The sequence below is a fragment of the Mesoplodon mirus genome (assembly GCF_964341445.2).
Source record: "Mesoplodon mirus genome assembly, chromosome: 5".
Lineage (NCBI taxonomy): Eukaryota > Metazoa > Chordata > Mammalia > Artiodactyla > Ziphiidae > Mesoplodon > Mesoplodon mirus.
In genome coordinates this window covers 32353717-32377443 of record NC_138980.1, presented here as the reverse complement: position 1 = coordinate 32377443, position 23727 = coordinate 32353717, and the positions used below count along the sequence as shown (strand labels likewise).

The following is a 23727-nucleotide window of genomic DNA, read 5'->3' as shown; positions in this document are numbered from 1 at the left end:
TTCCCAACACCACTTGCTGAAGAGACTTTTTTCCACTGTATATTCTTGCCTCTTTTGTCGAAGATTAATTGACAGTAGGTGTATGGGTGTATCTCTAGGCTCTGTATTCTGTTCCATTGATTCATGTCTGTTTTTGTGCCACTACCATGCTGTTTTGATGACTGCAGCTTTGTTGTATGGGGAAGAGACTTTCAGAGAGGGATGAACGCATCCCTCTCTTCATCCGAATCGCCCTGCTCCCCTGCATTTCATGGCTATTTGATGATTCTTGTCAAAGAGTCTCCTCTGGTTGCCCCAGGCTGACTCAAGCCCTTTCCCTTGGTTCCTGCCACGTGTGATGATGACACAGAGCCCTACTGTCACCGCATCTGTTGGTGCATCTCCCTGCCTCACTGGAACTCTGGCTGTCCAGCGCCCAGTCGAGGGTGGCAGGGCCCACTGATTGACTGACTGATTGATTGAGCAAGGACCCTCTGTCACAAGGGCCTGAACTCTCAGTCTGGGTGATGTATGCCAAGGTGAGTGGGGGCCCACGACTCATGTAACGTGTGACTCGTGCAGAGAGCAGGGCAGGCCTTCTAACAGAGGTTCTCTCTCCTGGCTGGTAGGTTCTCGGAGCGCTGGCGTAATGCTTTTACATCAAGCATCGAATACGGTGCGTCTCACCTCCCCAGCACGCCGATGACACCGATATCAGCAACAGCTTGGAAAGGACTGGGGCTCCTGAGTTCCCCCCCTCCCCCATTGCACTCTTCCCGGTTTGTGCAAGCCAGAAACCTGGGGGGCCTGCTCTCTGCTTCTGCTCCAGCCACACCCTAGTCTCTGCTCAGGCCTCCTCACTAGCCCCCATGCCCCCTCTGTCTACACCTTCCGCCTGGATGCCCCCAGCTCGTCTCTAAGATGCGAGACGTGGGGGAATCCTTGTCAGGACCACTTTGTTCACTCTCCCCCTCAGTGCCCAGCGCGGGCCCATCACGTTTCATCCATTAGTTACAACCCATGACAACCACAGTTCCAGAGCCAGCGGCCGGGCAGGCCTCCACCTCCCCTGCCCACCCTGGGCACTCGGGTTCCAAGCCTCCAATGAGATCCGTCATCACTGGTGCAAACGTGCGGAAAGTTCTAGAACCTCGCTGCCCAGGCTTCAGTCCGGGCTCTTCCGCTCGCTCGTGCCCGGGTGGCCTGTCACTCCTGGGCTCCGTGTCTTTACCTGTAACACGGGGGCACTACAGATTGGAAGGAGGAACTGGGACCAGTGCTTAAGGTGTGCTTATCAGGAACTGGCACTTCCACCACGGCACCGCCACCTCCCAGACGAGGCCAAGGTCCGCGAGACCCCGCAACCCGCGTATCCCGCGCCCGCCCGCGCGTCCCCGTCCGCGCACCTACTACGCGCCCGCCCGCCCGCGCCCCGCCCCCGGCCCCGCCCCGGCGCCCCCGCCCGCCCAGGGGCTGCAGCCAATGAGCGCGCGGCCCCGCATCCGGGGATCCCGGCGCGGCCACCGCCTCCCGCGCACACACGGCCATGGCGGAGGTGAGTGAGCGGGCTAGGGGAGCCGGCCCCCGCCCAGGCTTGCGCCCCCGCCGCCCGGCCCGGCCGCGTGGGGGCTCCGAGCCCGGAGACCGCTGCCCGGGGCTCAGGGCCGGGCCGCGGCGCTGCTTCCGTCGGGGCCCGAGGGGCGCTGGGCTCCGTCGGCGGCCGCCCCCGGCCCCCCCTCCCGGCTGCCACATCGCGGGCGGCAGAGCGCATGTGTGGCGCGGGGGGCGGGGGCGTGGGGTGGGGAGGGGGCTGCGGGGGCGGGGAAGGGTGCGCGCCCGAGGTTTCCCGCTCCCCCGCCCGCCGCCCCCGGCGCCCGCCCCGCGTCTGCCAACTTAGCGGAGCACGCGCTCTCTCCGGACCCCGACTCACCAGACCATCGCCCGCTGGGCCCCCGCCCGCTGGCCACCCCCTCTTCCCCCGCCAGCGGGGCTCGCCCTGCAGAGTCGCGCTCCCTCCGGACCCCAGCCCGCTGACCCCCCCACCCCCGCGGCGCTGACCCCAAGGAGTCGCGCTCCCGCCGGACTCCGGGCGGGACTGGAGCTCTGACCTGGGGCCCTCACGGCGCGGATCCGGCCCGCGGGGGGCGTAGGGCTGCCTTTACCGGCGGCTTGAAGTTACTTCTCCGAGCCTCTTTGTCCGTCCGGAAAGCGGGCCCAAGACCCCTTACCCCAAATTCTTGGGGCCAGATGGATGTTGGAGTTCAGTGTTTCGGATTATGAGGGTTTGGGGTGTGATGTTTGAGCAGACTCACCTGGGATCGTCGGGGTCAAGACACTGAATAGCTTGGTGGCGGGTCAAACCAGGGATGAAAAACTTTCACTTTGAGGGCTTTTTTGAATGTCGGATAAAACAGTGCGAACCTGCTCTCACTTTATAGGGCCCTAGTGAGGATGAAATGAATAATGCACCTATTAGGGACTCAGCAAACGTGACTCTTAACGCAGACGTTCTGTTTGGGGATGCCAAGAAGGTCCCTGGACTCAGCAAGTGATCCTCACCCAATGGGTGGGGCCGCCCAGGCCCAGAGAGGAGCAGGCACCCACGCGGTGAGGTGCAGCCGGGTCCTGGGATGCTCGGCCTGGTTATGGGGCCACACTGGGTGTTTGTATCTTGGCACACTGTGGGTGGATGTTGTGGAGGGCAGGACTGGTCATACTCTCCCACCAGTGACCTTCTCAGAGGCAGCGACAGGCCCTGCGTTTGTGCCAAATAGGGTGTGGGCATCTCGGTCCAAGGCCAGACCTCCACTGCTAGCTAGTTCCTGCCTTATGCTGGGTGGCTGGACCCAAAGGGCCCTTCCAGAGTAGTTCTCCTACCTTTCCTACCTTAGAGGGTGTTTGAGGAAACAGGCCTCCTGGGTGGTGGCTGGACTTGTGGGACGGAGGCAGAAGCCAGTCTCCCAATGGCCCAGCAGGGGCACGGTGCTCTGTGTGTGCGTCTGCCCCAGGGGCCAGCTGTCTTGGCCTGGCAGGTAGCTTCGTGTTACAGGTGGATGGGGCAGACTCCCAGCCAGCCCGCCCTGAGCGCTGTGGGGTTTGGCTGTTGACTCTGCCCTGCCCAGTGTCACGGCAGCCGGGTGTCCAGGGTGCTCCTGTTGTCCTGTGTCCAGTTTGGGGTGGTGCCTGTTGAGTGAATTGGGGTTGGTTTCCTAAAAGAAAGTCCATATGCCTGGCTCCATGGGAGGCCCTTAGGGCCTGGCAGTGAAGGACAACAGGTGTGCAAATTCCAGTCGTGGTGGGCATGGCCAGCCTCTGCCCAGGAGACCCGTTGTATTTCTGGAGCCTCTTACTTTGTGTGACCTTGGGTTGGTCACTCTCTGTGAGATGGGGAGGTCTCATGAGATCGTGGCTCCATGCTTGCACAGAGAAGCTGAACCTTGTGCAGTCACTGTCTTGAACTGATAAAAATGGCGATTCGTAACCGAGCAGTAAGTGCTTGATCAGGATTAGCTGCCTGATTTTTGTTGTCGCCAAAGTAGCCATCAGCACCGTGAGAGAAGGTGGGGTGCTTCATACTGTTTTCTTCGCGGATCCCAGCTTACTCTTTGAAAAACCTGAGTCCACCATCTCTGTCTTGTGCTTAAAAGACACGGCTTTTTGTTGTCCTCAGGGGAAAGCGCATCTCCTCCCCGTGACCCTTGGCCCGGTGGCATGATCTCTGAGGATCTCCCCCTGCACCCTTCTCCACCCCCTGGGCTCCTTCTGTTTCCCTGTGCTGTCTGCAGCCTTGGGGGGACTCGCTGTGTGGTGCCGTCCCGCTGCCCTGGAGGCCTCTGCCTGGAGACGGCCACACAGGCCCTCCCTAGTTGTGCAGGCCCCCTACCCCATTTTCTCCCCCTCAGTACTGTGCACATCTGCTTGTTTGTTATCTGTATCCCCAACGAGACGGGTGACTCGTCAAGAGTGGACAGGCAGAACCTGTTTGTCGATTGACTGTTGTGCACCCAGTGCCTCTTGCCTCCCGGCCCAGAGCGGGTGCTCTGCAGGTGGTCAGACAGGGATGAAGTGCTGGGTGGCCCATCGGGACAAGGCACCTTTGCTGGGTGTGGGCGGGGGGTGGGGGGGTCTAGTTAACGCTGCTGCCTGATGAGTCACCTCAACACTCAGTTCCTCAAAGCAGCCATCGTTTTTTGTTTTTTTTTTTTTGAGATATGCGGGCCTCTCACTGACGTGGCTTCTCCTGTTGTGGAGCACAGGCTCAGGACGCACAGGCTCAGCGGCCATGGCTCACGGGCCCAGCCGCTCTGCGGCATGTGGGATCTTCCCGGACCGGGGCACGAACCTGTGTCCCCTGCATTGGCAGGCGGACTCTCAACCACTGCACCACCAGGGAAGCCCCAGCCATCGGTTTTTAATTACCTGTCACGGTTCTGAGGGCTGACTGGTCCCTCATGTGGTTGTGGTTGGTTGGTGGCGGGGCTGAGCCAGCCCCAGTGGAGGGAAGCTTCCTTGCCCACGTGTGGCTGTGATGCCACCTGCTGGCGTGGCCTCTCCTTGTGGCTTGTGCTTCCTCACAGCATGGGCAGCTGTGGGAACTGCACTGCATTTCACAGCTTAGTCTTGGGGGTCACGTGGAAGCCCTCTCACCAGAGTCCCAGGCCCAGCCCTCGCACAGGGTAGGGAGGCCCGTCGGTGTCCCGTGCCTGGAGGAACGCCTGTGGGTGGCGTGCCCGGGTGCAGCCACCTTGGAGGATGGCCTCCCACACGTCGCTGCGGGTTAGGCTCGCTGCGGGTTAGGCTCGGAGGGCTGAGCAGGAACCAGACGCTGCTCTGCTTCCAGCAGCGCCTCCATCTGAGCACTGGGCCCAGCCTTCCCGCCCTGGGCCCAGCCTTCCCGCCCTGGGCTTGCTCCCTCCTCCACCCCACTCGCCTTTGGGACCAAGTCCGTAGAATGCTGTCTTCCTTCCTTCCTTCTTTCCTCCCCCAACCCACTTTTTTTTCCTTCTTTTTCTTTTTAACCCAGAACTTGCTTAGTCAGCTCCTGATCCGTTTCCTTCTCCCACTTTGGCAAAACAGGGGCCTTAGGCTTGGGCGGGACCATCCAGGGTGCTGTGAACGGCCGGTGACTGACTTGACCTCTCTGAGCTTCAAGTCGCCTGTTTCTCTTATGAAGAAAATGATTACACAACCTCTTGAGCACCCAGTGAGGAAATCAGTGTGGAAATTCCTACTAAACTTGTTTTTCTAAAATTTGATAATTTAGTTTATTAACTATTGTATTCTATTTTTTTTTCTTTTTTTGTAAACAGCCTTACTGAGGTATAATTCATTTACTATACAATTCACTCATTTTAATGTGTGCGATTCAGTGGTTCTTAGTATATTCATAGAGTTGTGCAGCCATCACCAGTCAATTCTGGAACATTTTCACCAGCCCAAAAGAAACCGTGCACTCATTAGTGATCTCTCCCCCATCCGTCTCCCCAGCCCCTGACAACAAGGAACCTACTCTCGATGTCTGTGGATTTGGCTGTTCTGGACATTTCCCGTCAATGGAATCACACCCTGTGTGTCCTTCTGTGTCTGGCTTCTCTCACTGAGCATCATGTTCTCAAGGTTGTCCACGTTGTAGCGAGTGTCAGTGCTTCTCCTCTTTTCCTGGCTGAGTAATATTCCATCTGATGGCCATTTGGGTTCTTTCCTCCTTTGGCTGTTGTGAGTCATGCTGCTGAGAACGCTCGTGAACAGGTCTCAGCGTGGATGAATGTTTTTGTCTGTCTTGGGTGTTTCAGGGAGGAGAGGCTTAACTTTTCCCTCTGGCCCCCTGGGTCCCTGGCTGGGGCCCCATGGTTCAGGCTGACAAGGGCAGCTTTGTAAGAGAGAAACAAGCAGCTTGTTAACCAGGTGGTGTGCGTCATGCAGAAGAACCCGGCGAGGAGTCCCCAAAGGGGTGGTCAGGGCTCAGGAGCGTGTGAACAGCAGGGCGGCCAGTGCAGAGGGAAGGCCTTGACTTCTGGGGGCTGTGCCTTCTGGGCGGAGGGGAGCGGGGCTGGTCAGTAGACTGTGTGCTCTGCCTCGGGGCCGGGTCTGCTTTCTCACCTGCCTTCACTGATGGTCACCCTGTGCCAGGGTGGCGTGTTGGGGGGCATCCGGTGACACCCAGGTGTGTTCCCTGCGCTGTCCCATTGCATGTCCCCTCCCCCCAAGTGCCTGCATTCCCCGCACACTTGATATTATGTGTCCTCCTGGTCACAGAAGTGGTGTGTGACATGTGCTGATTTGCTGTCCCTAATGATGAGCTTTGCTTCCACCTGCCGATTGGCCATTTGTGTATCTCTTTGAAGAAATGTCTATTCAGAGACTTTGCCTGTTAGTCCCTTTAGAAAGGGACTGTATGATTTGCAGATATCTTTTACCGGTCTGTGAGTTGTCTTTGCACTTTTATGATGGTGTCCTTTGAGGCACAAAAATTTTTAATTTTAATGAAGTCCAGTTTATCTATTTTTCTTTTGTTGATTATGCTTTTTGTGTCTTACCTAAGAAACCATTGCCTGGTAAGAAAGATTTATCACTATGATTTCTTCTAAGAGTTTTATAGTGTTAGCTCTTATATTTGAGGTCTTTGATCCAGTTTGAGTGAGTTTTTGTGTGCGGTGTAGGATAGGAGTTGAATGTTATTATTTTGTGTTTGGATATCCAATTGTCCTAGCACTGTTTGTTGAAAAGACTGTTCATTCTGCATTGAATTTTTCTGTCACCCCTTTAAAAATTCGCTTGACTGTAAATATATGGGTTTGTTTTTGAATTCTCAGTTCTATTAATTTGATCTAAATATCTAGCTTTATGTCAGCACCACACTGTTTTGATTACTGTAGCTTTGGAGTACTTTTGAGATTGGGAAGTGTTCTTCCTTTTCAAGACTGTTCTAGCTGTTTGGGGTCCCCTGAGTTTTCATATGATTTTTGGAGTCTGTCAGTTTCTACATAGAAGCCTGGTGGGATTCTGATAGGCATTTTGTTGAATCTGTAGATGAATTGGGGAGTATTGACATCTTAGCAATAGTCTTTTGAGCTATGAATATAGTATGTCTTTCCATTTATGTAGATCTTTAGTTTCTTTCAATGTGTTTTGCACTTTTCAGAGTATTAGTTTTGAATTTATTTTGCTATATTTATTCCTAAGTATTTTATTCTTTTTGGTGCTATTGGAAATGGAATTGTTTTCCTTATTTTCTTTTTGGATTGTTCATTGCTAGTATATAGGAATAAAGTTGATTTTTGTAGGTTATCTTGTGTCTTGCAGCCTTGCTGAACTCATTTATTAGTTCTGGTTTCTTTAGTGGATTCCTTAGTATCCTCTGTGTCCCAGGTCATGACTTGCCTTTCCAATTTGGATTCCTTTTATTTTACTTTCCTGCCCTGACTGGTGCCTCCTCCAGGACGACGTTGTGAAGAGATGGTGCCCTGGTTTTGGGGGAGGCGCTAGCCATTCGCCTCAGGGGTGGCAGTAGCTGGGGTTTGGATGGACGCCCTTTTCAGGAAGTTCCCTTTCAGCCTTCATATGTTGAGTGTTTTCATCATGAAAGGGTGTTGGACTCTGTTATGTGCTGTCTTTGCATCTGCTGAGATGATTTTGGTGTGGATTTTGTGTTTAGTCTGTTGCTGTGTTGGTTGTGTTGGGTGTCACACCTGTGCTGCATCCCTGCACTGAGCCTCTCCTCATTGGTGTGCGGTGTTCTCTGTATGTCGTTGAACTCAGTTTGCTTGGGTTTTGTTGAGTTTTGTGTTTCTGTTTGTAAGAGATATTGGTCTAGTTTTCTTGTTCTTACTAAATTTTGAACATCGTGATAATGGTAGCTTTTTTTTAAAGACAGTTAAAAAAAGTTTATTTACTTATTTATTTGGCTGCCCTGGGTCTTTGTTACGGCATGCGGGATCTTTAGTTGCGGCATGTGAGCTCTTAGTTGCGGCATGTGGGATCTAGTTCCCTGACCAGGGATTGAACCCAGGACCCCGTGTTGGGAGCGTGGACTCTCAGCTACTGGACCACCAGGGAAGTCCCAGTGGTAGCTGTTACGATGCTTTCATTTGCACTTTTAAAAAATTTGAGGTATAACTTATGTGCTTCAAAATATACCCATCTAAAGTGTTTAATTCAGTGATTTTTAGTATGTTCACAAAGTTTTGAGACCTTCACTTTTATCTGGAACATTCCATCACCCCAGAAAAACACCTGACCCCGTCAGCAGTCACCCCACCCCCTCCCCAGCCCCTGACAACCAGGAACCCACTCTCTGTCTGTAGACTGGCCTGTTCTGGACGTTTCCCATCAGTGGAATCACACACTGTGTGTCCTTCTGTGTCTGGCTTCTCTCACTGAGCATCCTGTTCTCAAGGTCTGTCCACGTGGTAGCGAGTGTCAGGACTTCTCTCATTTTCATGGCCAAGTAATATTTTATAAGGATGGACCACGTCTTGCTTATTCATTCACCTGGTGATGGGCATTTGGGTGTTTACACCTTTTGGCTGTAGTAAGTCATGCTTCTGTGAACACGTGTGTACACCTTTTATGGACATATGTTTTTGGTTCTTTTGGGTGTGTACCTAGGAGTAGAATTAATTGCTGGGTCATTTGGTAACTGTTTACTTTTGGAGGAATTGCCAGATTTCTCCATAGTGGCTGTTTGCCTTTTTAAGACAAAGTTTCGGAGGCTGGTCCCTCGTGCAGTGGCTGTGGTGTCAGCACCTGGCTGCGGGGTGTGCCACCAGGGCTGTGTGTGGGCCTGAGTCACCTGGGCCCCGTGTCCTGGGCTGTGATCAGCACTGCTGGTGGCCGGCCGTCCTGGGCTTCACGGTGTCCCTGGGTGCCGTTCCCGCCGCCGGCCCTAGGCCCTAGGCCCTCCCTGCCTGTCTCCGTAGGGATGCTTGGACTCCAGCGCAGCTGCACACCTGGCCCGCCTTGCCCCGCCCCCAGCCCGTGGAGGCCTCCTGTTACCTGGTGCCCCATGCCCCTGGGGCTGGCTCTGACCCTCGCCCGCCCTGTCTGGCCTCCGGCCCTAACCCTGCTCGTCTCCTCCGCAGGCCTCCTCGCTAGAGAGGCGGAGCCCTGGCCTGGCCTCTTGCCTCTCTCACAACCTGTGCCCCGGGGAGCCCGGCTTGCAGACCACAGCAGGTACCTTCCTCCCCGGGGCCCGGGCCTTGGCAGGTGCGAGAGACGGCACACTGGCCCCTGGAGCCCCGGGATGGGGCGTGCGGGCGGGGTGGCCAGGGCTGTCTCCTGTTGTCCAGACCGAGTGCCTCCGTTCTCCAGACCTTCCTGGCCGGCCCGGGCCCAGGCTGGGGGCAGGGGCTGCAGGAGGGGGTGGTGCTGGGCAGGCACTCTCCCTCCCCGGGACCCTGCGCCTCCCCTGAGCTGGCCGCCTGCCTCTCCCGTCCGCTCCCTGTGGCTCTGCCCACCCCCTGCTGCACTCGGGACCCACGTGCAGGTCCAGCCTGGGCCCTCACTGCTCCCTGGCTGGGGTTGAGTGAGACCTAGCTATTTCCTTTTTCGTTTGTTTCTTCTAAAAATCAACTCATTGAAGACCAGTCATGGAGACAGAGCAGTGAACACATCCTGGTTCTTTTGGGAAAACCCCAGATCTGGTCACGTCCCCCAGCTGCTGGGCCGAGGCCAGAGGAGGGCTGAACATCGGTTGGGCTGCTGCGTGCCGACCCCGGCCGCGTGGACACACGCGCGTGCATACACCCCTGTGGTGGCAGCTGGGCCCCCAAGGCTTCCTCCGCCCTGTGGTCGTCTGCAGAAGCTCAGTGGTTGGGATGGTGGCGAGGAGCTCACACAGGCCGCTGTCTCCCCACAGTGGTGTCCATGGGGTCCGCGGACCATCAGTTCCACCTGGCGGAGATCCTGTCTCGCAACTACGGTGTCCAGGAGGAGCATGAGGGGGCCGCGCGGGGCCCAGAGAAGCCGGAGGAGGAGCTAGAGAAGGACTTCGGCTCCCAGGTACCCGGTGGGCGGGGTGTCCAGGGGGCTTTGCAGCTGCTCCGTCTGCTTAGTCTCTGAGCTCCTCGGACTTCACGGCGACCTGTGCCGCCGACCCTCTGTCTGCACAGGCCAGACCATGCTGGGCACTGAGGTCAAGGGATGGACCAGGCCAGTCCCGCCTTCATGGGGCGCTGGGCTCCAGACAAGCGGGTGGCTGGACATTGAACTTACTGTTCTCAAACTTTTTGCCCCCAGAACCCCTTTTTGTGCTCTTAAAAATTATTGAGGGTCTCAAGGAGCTTTGTTTATGTTGGTGATATGGCAAATCCATTGTTAGTAGAAAGAACACATTTTTAGGAAAATGAAAAATAACTATTTTCCAGACAAAAAAATTAGGGAGAAGAGTGGACTAGTTTGACATTTTTGTAAATGTCTGTGAACGCTATCTTTTAAGGCAGACGTTAGTCGGTTGTGATTTGTTCTTTTGGTTAAAGAGTAAATCTAGCCTCATATAGATCTGTTCTTGGAAAAGGGAGGGTTTTTTTTTTTAAATAAATTTATTTATTTATTTATTTATTTATTTATTTATTTATTTTTGGCTGTGTTGGGTCTTTGTTTCTGTGCGAGGGCTTTCTCTAGTTGTGGCCAGCGGAGGCCACTCACTGTCGCAGCCTCTCTTGTTGCGGAGCACAGGCTCCAGACACGCAGGCTCAGTAGATGTGGCTCATGGGTCCAGTCGCTCCGCGGCATGTGGGATCTTCCCAGACCAGGGCTCGAACCCGTGTTCCCTGCATCGGCAGGCAGATTCTCAACCACTGCGCCACCAGGGAAGCCCCAAGGGAGGAGTATTTAACAATCTTTTCAGATAATTGTGGATATTCTTTGATGCTGCTCCAAAATGCAGCAAGTGGTAGTTTTGTGAAGTGAATTCTATAACCAGATCCAGTAAAGTTTCTGTCCTTGGTGTTAAGATCCATTGGTCTTGACCTTGGAGTGATCTTGACCCATGTGTGATCTTGTCACCTTCTGCGTGGGTGAGATGTTTGGTGAATATTGGTTCTGTGACGTATGAATCTTCCACATGTCCACAGAATTCGCCGTATAAAATCTAGAAAGCACACGTTTGTTAATACCACAGACTGTGCTGCTTAAACAATAGAGATTTATTTTCATGCAGTTTTGGAGGCCAGAAGTCCCAGACCAGGGCCTGGCAGGTCTGTGTCTGGTGGGGACCTGCTTCACGGCTGCAGATGCTGCTTCTTGCCGTGTCCTCTCGGGGAGAGCTAGCTCTCTGGTGTCTCTTCTTACGAGGACACTGATCCTGTTGCATCAGGACTCCATCCTTGTGGCCTCATTTAACTTCATTTATTTCCGTAAAGGCCCCATCTCCAAACACAGTCACATTGGGGCTTCATCATATCAATTTGGGGCGGGGGGACACACAAACATTCAGTCCATTAAATGTCAACACTGATCTCACCAGATGTCTTTTAAGTCCTGGGACTTGAGTGTTTTTTTTAAGGAGTAATCATAGGGCATTTATTTAGCTTGGTGCTGTGTATCACTTGGTGCCCATTTGGTCTTATAACCAAAACATGTCTTCTGTTCAAAAAAGAAAAATCAGTTTTAAGGAGTTCAGCTTGAATTCAGAACTTCTCAAAAGTAACCAAAAAAAAAAAAAAATCAGCTATTCATTAGCTAAATTACCTCAGCTAAGCTTTCTTCAGGGGAGTTCCCTGGAGGTCCAGTGGTTAGGACTCTGCGCTTTCACTGATGTGACCCCGGTTCAATCCCTGATCAGGGAACTGAGATCCCCCAAGGCATGCGGCACGGCCAAAAAAAAAAAGAAAAAAAAAAGTCTTCAGACATAATTTTTGTAAACTGATTAAGTAAAAGAAAGAACTTAATATCCAAAGCAAAATCAGAAACACCTGCCTTTTATATTCCCTTACCAGCAGGCATTGTGGTTTATGAAGTTCATGCTGTCAGATCCAAGTTTTCCAAAATTGGAATTTTGTGCTTGAAAGCTTTTACGCTGAGTTTTACTCCGTCAAGAAGCGCAGTCAGTGGTCTCCCTCATCTGGCTAATGCCTGGCAGGAGGCGGGAGTTGTCCGCCAGCCCTGAGCTCCAGGGTGCTGTCTCCATTACCTCCCCTTTCCTCCCACAGAAGATCAAAACGACACCCCCTCAGGGTGAGCTCTCATAAAATCTGTAGCGTCACACAGGAATTGCAGGGTGTTCTTTAGTGAGACGGGCATCTTTTGAAGCCCTTAGTGAGCATGCATTGACGCTTGCGCACTTTGGTGCCCCTGCCCTGACCTCAAAGGCTGCCCCAGCCGCCCCCGTGCTGCTCCTCAGGTTGCTTCCCAGGGAGCCACCGTGTCAGCTCCCACCCCACCCACAGGTGCACAGTTAGAAACTGGGAGAGGCACAGTGAGTGATCCCCACTGGGGGTGCTGTGAGAATAAAAGAGCCTGGATAGGGAAACCCGAGAGGAAGGGCTGGGGGTCGGCGGGGAGGTCTTCCGCAGGGATCCGAAGCCCCCCAGGCAGGAGTTGACAGTGAGAGAACGAGAGGGCGTGTGCAGGAGGCTGGAAGCCGACTGTGACCCTCAGGGGTCAGGACGCAGCATGGCCAGCGGCACTGGCCTCGAGCAGGCGAGGTTTGTAGAAACAGGATTGGAAAGCAGTACTGGAGTGGAAGGTAGCGGTAGTTTTTGCCTCTTCCTTCCCGGTAATTAAGGGTCTTATTTCTGTCTCTTGTCATATCACGGTGGCTCCAAGTGTCAGCAGTGTTAGGCAGCCGTGGGGCCCTCGAGCGTCCTCTTGTTCGTTGTCGGTGCGGCGAGGGTCAGCCACCTCTCTTGTTACATTGAAGAGGCGTCCATCTCTTTACTTAGCATACTGAGGGTTTTAAAAAATCAGGAGTGATGTTGGTTTGACCAGATGCCTTTTTTACGTTCATTAAAGGGCCACGTTTTTCCCCTTCTTGTTTATTGGTGTCCCGTGTGGTGACAGTTGATTTCCAGACACTGGGTGCCCTCGCAGTGCTTGCGTGGAGCTTGCACAGGCCTGGGCCGGGAGGTGGAGGTGGACGGGAGGCTGCCCGGCTCTGCCCTTCGCGGCCAGGGGCGTTGGGCAGACAGCGGACGCCTCTGGGCTCAGGCGTCTCATCGGTGCCCTCCTGGGGCTGTGAGGGGCCCTTAGACGAGGGGCTGGGCCTGCAGTTTGGCCGGGGTGAGTCCCTGTGACTGGTCGTGGGGCTGACGGGCTCAGGGGTGGGGGAGCAGAGCCCCAGAGCAGCCCTGCTGACAGAACCCTGCCCCCCAGAGCAGCGACATGCCCCTTGACGAGCTGCTGGCCCTCTACGGCTACGAGGCCTCGGACCCCATCTCGGAGCGCCAGAGTGAGGGCAGCGATGCCGCAACCACCCTCCCGGACATGACCCTGGACAAGGTGAGGGGGCGGTTTTGGGGGTGGGCAGGAAGGCCCTAGACAGGCAGAAGCGCGGCTTATAGCCTGGCAGTGTGGGTATAGCTAGTGCTGGCTGTGGCCACACACCCAGGGTCAGGGTGGTCGCAGGGACGGCTCTGGGAGGGAGAGACGCTCCGGGTCCCGAGAGCAGGTCGTGGCCTGGCCAGGAGGGAGGGGCTCTGACTGTTCTCAGCCTCGGGCGGAGGCCGTGTCCCTCCCCGACTCGGTGCCCCTGGCTGGCCCACCCTCGTGCGAGTGCTTCGTCCGCGGAGCAGGGAAGCAGCCCCGTGGGAGTCCTGCGCACCTAGAGGGAGGCTCGTCCGCCTTGGCACCATCACTGCTGTTCGGGTTAGGGTTGTTTGAGATTGTTAAAGCAAACTGCAAAAACATTCTCTACTTTCTTGTTAAAAGGAACAAATAGCGAAGGATTTGCTTTCAGGGGAAGAAGAGGAAGAAACACAATCCTCAGCTGATGACCTCACCCCATCTGTGACCTCCCATGAGGCCTCTGACCTTTTCCCTAATCAGAGTGGACGTAGGTGTCCCACCCGCTCCTACTCCTGGGCTGGCGGGGCAAGGAGGGGCCCTGGGCCACTGGGGGCACAGACATTGGCATCCCTGGGGGTGCCCTGCTCTTGTTCGAGCCCCTGTAGGGACCTGTCTCCCCTGCCCTGCCAGTGAGCTGAGGCTGGTGACCTTGGTTTATGTGAGGAGGGAACGTGTTGGTTCCTGTGACTGAAAGTCTGTTAGATCCAGGGCAGCGTCCTCGGGCCATGCACCCCTCACTCCCTGTGCGTCCCTGTGGCCTGAGCAGCAGCAGCGTGAGGTGCTGGGGGCCTGGGCCCCTGGTTTATGACTGCAGCAGAGGGCGGCCTGCTGCGTCCCCGCTTCCGTGCCCGTCACAGCCCGTCACCTGGCCGGGACCCAGCCGCTTCTCAGGAGGGGCACACGTGGGGGTCAGGTGGATGGAGAGTGGGGTGGAGGCCCCGGGGTCTGTTCGCTGGGGGGCCGCACGGGGCCGAGGAGGTGCCTCAGCTGCTCCTCTTTCCCCAAAGCCCGCTTCCTGTCTGATGCAGACAAGGAGCCTGGCTCCTCCAGCTCGTCGGACACCGAGGAGGACCCGCTTCCCGCCAACAAGTGTAAGAAGGTGCGCGGCCCTGACCCTGCGGCACCCTCAGCGCAGGCCTCTGCTGGGCTGGGGCTTGACTGCGAGTGAGTGCCGTAGCCCCGAGGCCCCCCCGCCCCTGCCCCAGGACTGGCTGCACTGGACACAGTCACATGCACAGCTGGCCTCTGCCTCCCCCCTCACGCCTCAGGCCAGGTGGCCTGGCTCTGGGCGGCAGCCTGCAGCCCCCATCAGCACCGTGCGCCTGGGCCTCCGTCTGCCCTGACTCTCCTGGGCCTTTGCCTTTGCAGGAGATCATGGTTGGGCCTCAGTTCCAAGCCGACCTCAGCAAGCTACACTCGAACCGTCAGGGTGAGAAGAGTAAGTGGGCCTGGGAGGTGGGGGGACAGGGAGCAGGAGAAATGCCAACTCCACTCCTCCAGGAGAGACTCCCGGGTCCAGCCAGAGCCAGTTCCCAGGTCCTTGGAGCGAGCCTGAGGGTCCTGGCCCAGGTCCGGCGGCCACCTCCTCAGGGCAGCTGAGCCTGCAGGACATTCTGAGAAGTGGCCGTCCCTCCCCGCTGGCTGGTCCTGGGCCCTGTGGGCCACCCCCCCCATCCCCACCCCCAGGGCTGCTGCGCTTGTTCCCCTGGGTGTGTGGGCTCTTCCCACGTCACCCACGCGTCAGTCCCTCACCTCATCCAGGGCTCGTCCCACATGCCTTCGAGACGTGTGTCTTTCTGCGTTCTGCCTGGCCCTGTTCTTCAGGGCGCTCACCATCCTGGACTTGTTGTCTGTCTGTCTCTCGATCCCACTGGCATGAGTGTGCGTCACGTACACTACGGTGTTGGGTTCTCTCGTGTGCACGCGCCATGCCACGTTGGCTCATCCTTCTGCTGGTCAGTGTTCACGGTGGTTTGCCATGTGGTTGTCTTCGTGGACACACACACTTGTTCCTGGGGCTTCATCAGTAGGCACCGAGTGGGGCCCCCACCAGCAGTGTGGGAGTTCCAGTTGCTCTGTGTCCTCGTCAGCGCTTGGTGTGGTCTGCCTTGTTGACGGGTGTGGAGTTGTGCCCCATTATGGCTTTAATTTGCAATTACTGGCCACTTGGTATCTCTTGGGAGGTGCCTGCTCAGGCCTTTCCCCTTTTAAATTGGGTTGCTTTTCTCTTGTGACTTGGGGGAGTCCTTTCTGTATGGATGCACATCCTTGGTTGGCTGCGTGCACGGCAGACGTTTTCTCCCAGTCTGTGGTGTCTGATTTCAGTGAAATCCAGCTTATCTTTATTTTAGCCACAATGTGTTTGTATGCTGTCTAGGGAGTCTGCAGGTCTTGAAGATATGCTCTTTCATTTCCCCTTTTATGTTGGCATCTATGATCTAATTTAATTTTAATGTATGATTGGAGGTATGGGTCAGGGTTGACCACCACCCCCCAGCCCTGCATATGGAAAAGTCCATTCTTTCCCCCACTGAATTGCAGTGGTGCCTTTATCAGGAATCGTGTCCGTAATGTATATCTGCCTTTTGGGGCTTCTCTTCTGTTGTTCTCTTGTCTAACCCTGGGTCCTTACCACTCTCTTAATTATTGCAGCTTTGAAGTTAGTATGAGATGGTGCAAACCCTCCAGCTTTGTAACTTTTATTTGTATATAAGTTTTCAAATTAGCTTGTCATTTGTCTCAAAAATGCCTGCTAGGATTTTGATTATGGTTGCATTGGCTCTTTATTAATTTGGGGGAGATTGATACATTAACGATATTGACACTTCCAGTTCACAAACATAGCTTACATCTCTGCTTAGGCCTTCTTTATTTTCAGCAGTTTTAGAGTTTTCAGTATAGCAGTCTTGTGAAATGCAGAAATGCAGTTTATTATTTTAAGTAATCTTGTACACAGTGACTTGGCTAAATTCACTTACTAATTTTATTACCTTGTAGATTCTTTTGCACTTTTAGACATATACAGTCATATCATTTGTGTATGATAACTTTACCTCTTTCTTTGTGATCTTTTTAAGTTTTATTTCTTTTTCTTGCATTACTGCACTGACTCGTGTGTGTGTGTGTGTGTGTGTGTGTGTTCTAAAAATAAATTTATTTAGTTATTTATTTTTGGCTGTGTTGGGTCTTCATTGCTGCACGTGGGCTTTCTCTAGTCACGGTGAGCGGGGGCTACTCTTCATTGTGGCGCGCGGGCCTCTCATTGTGGTGGCTTCTCTTGTGGAGCATGGGCTCTAGGTGCGTGGGCTTCAGTAGTTGTGGCATGCGGGCTCAGTAGTTGTGGCCCATGGGCTTTAGAGCGCAGGCTCAGTAGTTGTGGCGCATGGGCTTAGTTGCTCTGTGGCATGTGGGGTCTTCCCGGACCAGGGCTCGAACCAGTGTCCCCTGCATTGGCAGATGCTTAACCACTGCTTGGCCATTATCTCTTCAAAATTGGTCCTGTGCTTTGTCCTCTTCCTCCATGACTCAGTTATACATGTCTTAGGTTGCTTGACCATCTTACACATGTCCCACACTATGTTCTCTTTAAGCTTCAGTTTGATATTTTTGAATGAAATTCTTTCCAATTTTACTAATCATGTCTTCTGCTGCTGTTGAAGCTGCCCAGTGGGTTCATAATTCACTCGCTGCATTTTCCAGCCCTAGAATGTCCGTGTGATTCTTTTGAATTGATTTCAGTTCTCTGCTGAAATTCTCCAGCTTTCCATTGATTTTGTCCTTTTCCCTAAATCATTAATCATAGTTATACTGAAGTCCTGTCTGCTAACCCTGATGTCCAGCTGTTTGTGGAGTTACGTGTTGTCACGCGGTTTTCCTCTCACCTTCACGCCATAGGTAGACACACGGCGATGGTGGCAGGTGTCGCTTTTTCTCTAGAGAGGGGCTGGGACTCTGGGCTGACTTTGCAGATGGAGAGAGGTGGTCGCAGGTCTACAGGGGCGCCAGCCCCAGAGTCGCTGGTTCCCTCACAAGAGCGAGTCCAGCATGGAGCCGGTTCCTCTCTTCAGCCACTGCACTGGGTGTTTGGCTTTTGTGTGTTGTTTAGTTTTTGGCCCCTGTGGTTCTTCCCTGAGTAATCAAGAGATGCTGACACTGGGGTCTCCCCAGGCCTGGCCCTGAACTCTGCCTTCTGCCTCTTGCTGCCCATCCTTCCCCACCGCTGGAGGCTGTCCCCACCTCCCCCGCCCCAAAGCAGACTGCAGCCAGAGTCCCTTTCTTATCCTTCCTTAATGCACCTGCCCCCCTCCCCCGCCAGGGCAGGACCTCTGCTGCCCTCTCCTCCCCTCCCTCCTCTCCCTGGGAGGTCTGCTCTCGATGCTGCGGTTATAGGGACTGAGGCAGCCGTGGGAGCTCTTGCCTGAGCGCGGCCGCTGGCACCCATGTCTCCCCACTGTGCTTGATCGAGTCTGGGCTCTTCTCGCTGCTCCCTCGGGCCTCTGCCTTTCACCTCCCTGAGCTCGTCCTGCAGCCCCTCATGGGACACGCTCAGAAGTCCCCTTTCCAGCCTGGGCTAGTTGCTGCCCCCTCTGGGACGCTGGCCTTGATAACTGGCTGCTCAGGGCCCACTGACCTCCCACCCCTTCCTGCCTTCCCGCCACCTCGAGCACCCAGGTGCCCGGAGCTGGCCCTGTGAGATGCGGAGGTGGAGGCCCAGGCCCCTGATGGGCCCTTGTCCTCCAGAGGGGCCGAGTTGGCCTGCTGGTGATGCTTTTGGGGAGGCGGTCAGAGGAGGTGCAGACTGCGTGCCGGCATGTGAACTTGCCCTCTCCTGCACAGTCTATGAGAATGAAGACCAGCTGCTCTGGGACCCCAGCATCCTTCCTGAGGGGGAGGTGGAGGAGTTCCTGTACCGGGCGGCGAAGCGGCGGTGGCACGAGGTGGCTGAGTCTCAGCTCCCGGAGGGAGAGGCGGTGAAAGACAGCGAGCAGGTGGGCGGCCCTGGGGGCGGAGGAGCCGTGGGGCCTGGGCCAGTGTGGTTGTGTGATTGTGAGGAATTCAAGGGAAACCACTTGTCCTGGGCAATGGTGGCTCCTCTCCCCCAGGCACTGTATGAGCTGGTGAAATGCAACTTCAATGCCGAGGAGGCCCTGCGGAGGCTGCGGTTCAACGTGAAGGTGATCCGAGGTGAGCGCAGCCCCAGCCCCGGCCCCCACCCCCCCACCCCCACCATGGACCGCGCTGACCAACCCCCCCACCCCACCGCTCCAACCTTTGCAGATGGGCTGTGCGCCTGGAGCGAGGAGGAGCGCCGCAACTTCGAGCATGGCTTCCGTGTGCACGGCAAGAACTTCCACCTGATCCAGGCCAACAAGGTGAGGCCCTGCCCGCCCGCCGTGCCTCCCGGCCCGCTGGGGGCTGCTCTGGGGCTGGAGGGCTTGGGAGCTGGCACAGTTGCTGTCCACCCGCAGCGGGAGGTCAGAACGAACCCCAGGCTCGTGGTGGGCTCCCCGGCTCATCTTTCTCTAGTTCCCCCATCCCCTGGAAAGGTTCCAATCTGGGGAAGGGTCTCGTGCCCACTGCCAGTCCTCCAGCGCTGACCCTCACCTGGATCTCCCCCATCACCCCCTTGCCATGGGGACTGAGGGTCTCCATGTTCACTCTATTCAGGGACACACGCTCTCCCACCATTGCACCAAATAGGCATGACCGAAGTGGCTGCTAATGCCAGGTCCCCATGCCCGTCTCCACATCCATGTCCCACCCCCTGTCCTCCCCAGGCCCGTGTCCCTAACACCAGGCCTGGGTCACTGGTCTCCCCACACCCCGCTTGGGTGCTCCCTGCCTGTGGCTCCCTTGTAACGACTCCCACGCTGACCTCTGTTGCTGCCCCAGCCCTCTCCCCCGAGCCCTGGACGTCTGCCTGGCCAGGCGCCCGTGGCTCGTCTGGGAACCTGGCTGTCCCTCTGCGTTGTCGCAGTGGCTCCCACTCTGGCCCCTCGTCCCTGTCTTGTCTTGCTCCCCTGGGGCCGGCAGCCCTGGCCACTCCCACTCCCCACAGGTGGAGGAGCAGGGCCTGGCCGGCACTGGGCTCACGCTTGCCGTCTGGGCGTCTTCCCTGGGAGGGTGCAGTGGGTGAGGGGCCCTCGCGGGACTCTGTAGGACAGGGATGGTGCCCCTCTGACCGAACCCGGCGTGGCCAGGCAGCACTTGGTCCTCTGGGACTGGCGCCCGCGGCTCCTGCCTCGCCTGTCCCATAGCGGAGGCCGCTTCTGCCCCAGAACCCGCTGGGCTGCTGCCTTTGTGTCCTGACCTGCTGTCTGCCGCACGCCCCCCACCCAGCTTAGGGCTGGTGGCCTCTCTCCCACCGGAGTCTCAGGTCTGCGGTGAAGCTGGCCCCGGGGAGACTTGTTGCATGAGAGGGTTTCGGTGAGAAGATCAGGCAGTCCCTGGGTGCCCCTGTGCCTGCTTGCCTCAGCCCTCCCTGGGCATGGGCGTTGGGTCCCGCGGTGGTGGGGTTGTCAGCTGTGGGCACAGCCCTGGCCTTGCTGCGGGTGATCCTCCGAGATGGGAAGACGCCCCGATCGCTCACCCTGGACACGAGCCCGTGGGGCCACCTTGGCCTTCCAGGATGCAGGCCTGGCTTTTCTTGCTACGTTGTAAACGTGCCCTCAAGTTGGCTCACACACCCGGCATGCCCTTGTGCAGACGGCTCTCCCTGGAGCACCAGTGACGCCCACACTCAGCGAGAAGTGGGCTCGCTCTGCATGTTCTCTGGGCTGGGGTTGTCCGCCCCCCTCCGCCGGGCCTGTGAGGAACAGAGCACACGTGGGTGCGGCCGTCCTCGGGGCATCTGGGGCGAGGGAGGTGGACGGTGGGCCTGGAGCCGAGGCTGGGCATGGAGCGGGGGCCACGAGATGGGGTGCTGAGCTAAGGGCACGGGGCGGTGGGGAGCAGGCTGGGAAGGGGCTGGGGGCCAAGCTGACCGGCACCGCCCGCAGGTGCGCACACGGTCCGTGGGCGATTGCGTGGAGTATTACTACCTGTGGAAGAAGTCTGAGCGCTACGACTACTTCTCCCAGCAGACTCGGCTGGGCCGCCGGAAGTACGGCCCGTCGGGAACCACGTACGTGCCGGGTACCCGCGGGGCGGTGGGAGAAGCGCCCTGGCCTGAGGCAGCCCCTGCCCTCACCTTTCCTCTCCCTGCAGGGACGCGGACCAGGACCTGGATGGCGGTGACCCCGATGGCCCTGGCCGCCCCCGCTCCTCGCCGCCCCCGTCTCTGCCTGCCACTGCCGATGGCCCGGGCCCTGAGCGGGACCCCCTGACCCGGATGCGCACCGGTGAGTGGGGGGTGGCCCCTTTTCTCGGGGCGCTTCTCCCTGGCAGCCCAGCCTGGGCTGGTGGACACGGAGGAGCGAGTGGCATCTGGGGGCCAATGTCCCTTCACCCCCACGTGGTCTCACAGGGTGTCACACACAAGTCATCCTCGGGACTTGGCTCTCCACATGGGTGTACCCTGTGCGGCCTGGGGCCCAAGTGGGGCTGCTCTGCAGTCCCAGGTGGGAGCCCAGGGGGTGTCACGCCCCCTTTGGTGTCCGGGCCCAGGGCCGTGCGGGAGCAGGACAGAGCCCAGGTGGCGACTGCAGTTTCTGAAGGGGACCTCAGGGGACAAGGATGCTGCTTTGTGGGTCTGCTGGACGCTGGGGCTTCCCCTGTTCTGGTTCCAGGGTCCAGTTGGGTCTGTGGTCCACCTGGAGGGTTGTCCGCGTGCCTGGCCCCACGGCCGTGTGCGGGAGCTCCCCGAGGCCATGCCCCTCTCCCTCTGTGAACTGTTGCGTCCTGTCCCGCCCTACAAGATGGGGGTCACGACCTTCCCAGTCGGGGCCCTTAGCCTCAGTGTGCCCTTCCGGTGTGACAGGGCTTTTCTGCATCCCTATATGTCTTACGTGTTTGTGTGAGAGAGTTTTGTGAGGAGGGGTCCTTGGCTCTGCTGGACCCGGCAGGTTGGAGCCCCGCACCGGGCACAGCCTGAGGTGACAGTGGCTTTTGGGCGAGCAGGCCGTACCGGGTTGCTCTTGACCCGGTGGAGCTGGGCGTGGGCGTTGTAGGGGCCTGGCCACAGCCGTATTCTCCCTTCACAGAGCCCCTGAGCGTGGGCAGCAGCACGTCTGCGAGTCTTGGCGAGCCCGGGGAGTCCCCCGACAGCCCCCCGTCCTCGGAGCCAGGGCCCTGTTCGTTCCAGCCACCGGACGTAGACGCGCCCCCGGCCGTGCCCCTGCCTCGGCGGCCCCCAGCCCTGGCTGAGCCGGCCTTCTACTCCCCCACCATGGCCGCTGCAGAGCCCGGTGCCAGCCCAAGGCTGGCTGTGGACTTGGCCCTGCCCGGGGCCCTTCCCGAGGAGCTGCCCCTCATCTCCAGCCACGTGGATATGGATGGAGAGCCCGAGGAGGCCGTCGCCCCCGCACAGGTGGCTCTGTCGGTTGCCGAGTTTGGACTCATCGGCATCGGGGATGTGAATCCCTTCCTGGCCGCCCACCCCGTGTGCCCGGCCCCTGGGCTGCACTCGGAGCCCCTGTCACAGTGAGTGCGGCCCCTCCCCGCCCCACCCCCAGCTGCTGTACCCCAGCCTCAGGCCAAGCTGAGGCCAGCGGGAGGGGTTGCCCCCCCGGCCCGAGGATGGCGTGGCCCCACGGAGCAGGCTAGTGATTTCTTTAGCTTTATTCTGTTTTTTATTTGGCTCATTTATCTTCCTGGCTAGGTAATACATTCATGTGGCTCAAAATCCAAGAAGGTACAAACGGGGCCAGTGCCAGGTTCCTCCCGGCCCTGCCGAGCTGCCAGCCCTCCCAGCCCTCCCCAGGCGGCCGCCGAGGACGGTGCGGCTGCCGAGGACAGTGCTGCCTCGAGAGGGGGAGGCCAGGCCAGGCGGCTGTGCGGGCTGTGGGGGCGACGTGCCGGCGAGGCGGGGGCGGGGCCACGGTCCAGCCCGCATCCCGCCCACGCCCCCGTGCCGGGCCTCTTGCTCTGGGCTTGCACTGATCTCCTGTCTCTCCCTCTCTCCCCCTGCAGCTGTAACGTGATGACCTGTTGATCCCTGGCCACAGGTGGGCGTGTGTGGCCCAGATTGGACTTGGGGCCCCCGTGAGGCCTGCCTGTCAGTCTTCCTGACCCTCCCCTCCTCGCGGGCCTCCGGTAGCCCCTCTGCTTAGAGCACGTCAAGGACTGGGCTGAGCGGTGGCCCCTCCCCACGCCACACACGCACCAGCACTGCTGCCTGGCTCCAGCCTCTGCGCCCACCACGGGACCCGTCGGGCGGCTGGGCGCGGAGGGCTGGCCCATCCAGCCAGCAGAGGCGAGGAAGGCGTCCCGGCCCCGCCAGGGACGTGGGGAGGTGGGGCCGGACGCCGCCCCTACCAGCAGCCTCCGCCGGCACCCTCGGCACTCTGCTCGACCGTCTCCCTGCGCCTGGCCGGACTTCGGGCTGCCCCCACCCAGGGCTTAGGGGGCAGCTGCTACTCGGTGCCAAACCCTGTGGGGCACAGAGCCATATACCTCGATGTCGGCCCGCCCCGCCCTGACGTCCACCCGCTCTCTCCACTTCAGGAAAAGCCGCACTTTATGCCCCCACCCCCACCCTGGGGCCCCCGGCAGCCTCGGGCATGGGTCTGAGGACGCAGAACTCACAGCCCCTTGGTACCGAGGCTTGTTGCCTGCCACACTGAGGGGCCCGGCTCCAGCCCGTTTCCCTGACCCCCTAGGTCGTGTTTCTGTTGAGGCTTCCCAGCAAGATGGCTTGGGGTCCTGGGCCTTCTCCTCTCCAGCCTCCTCGTTTTATTTATGTTTCTGTTTACAAATCGGAGTGGGGTCCTCCAGGGGCAGGGCAGCGCTCCCGGCCCCGGTGTCACCAAGGGGGGCTTTGGCTCGAGCCTGTCTGCAGGGCCGGACTCGACCTTCCCTCGGCCCAAGGACCACACTGTGAAGTGACAACTGCCTTGATCCCCTTGCTGTTTTATTTATTAAACTTGATTTGAAGCCCCGTGGGTGCCTCGTGGTGGGTCAGGTGGGTGGGACACAAGGAGGTGCTGGTCCCTCAGTGGACCTTGTGCTGGGCCCCATCCAGGGACCTGGGGGCACGGGGGTCGTGGGGGAGCATGCTGTGTCAGTGACGGTGTGAGGGAGGTGGCCAGGCAAGTGGAGGTGACTTTCAAGCTGGACCCTGACAGGGACAGGCCTGCCTGTGAGCGC

At 57.7% G+C, this 23727-nt stretch overlaps 1 protein-coding gene across 6 annotated transcripts; it reads left to right on the top strand.

The window, feature by feature from the left end:
- Nucleotides 1-1466: 1466 nt before the first annotated feature.
- Nucleotides 1467-23514, top strand: MIER2 (MIER family member 2). 6 transcript variants are annotated; one of them, XM_082621046.1, is made up of 14 exons: nt 1500-1534; nt 9060-9150; nt 9836-9978; nt 13291-13416; nt 13846-13969; nt 14511-14581; nt 14851-14920; nt 18319-18470; nt 18585-18666; nt 18760-18854; nt 20481-20605; nt 20689-20822; nt 21624-22062; nt 22552-23514. In XM_082621046.1, the coding sequence occupies exons 1-14, from the start codon at nt 1526-1528 to the stop codon at nt 22571-22573; spliced, it is 1683 nt and encodes a 560-aa protein (XP_082477172.1). In that variant the 5' UTR covers nt 1500-1525; the 3' UTR covers nt 22574-23514. The 6 variants fall into 6 exon arrangements, with proteins under 6 accessions (XP_082477173.1, XP_082477172.1, XP_082477171.1 ...); XM_082621045.1 differs by having other exon boundaries at nt 14490-14581; nt 14851-14911; XM_082621044.1 differs by having other exon boundaries at nt 14490-14581.
- Nucleotides 23515-23727: the final 213 nt, after the last annotated feature.

Bases quoted from the DNA above. Each gene is read 5' to 3' on its own strand.
- MIER2 (XM_082621043.1), top strand. The intron at 14,582-14,850 runs GTGCGCGGCCCT...TTGCCTTTGCAG, and splicing joins CCGCCAACAAGTGTAAGAAG to GAGATCATGGTTGGGCCTCA. The intron at 14,921-18,318 runs GTAAGTGGGCCT...TCTCCTGCACAG, and splicing joins GAACCGTCAGGGTGAGAAGA to TCTATGAGAATGAAGACCAG.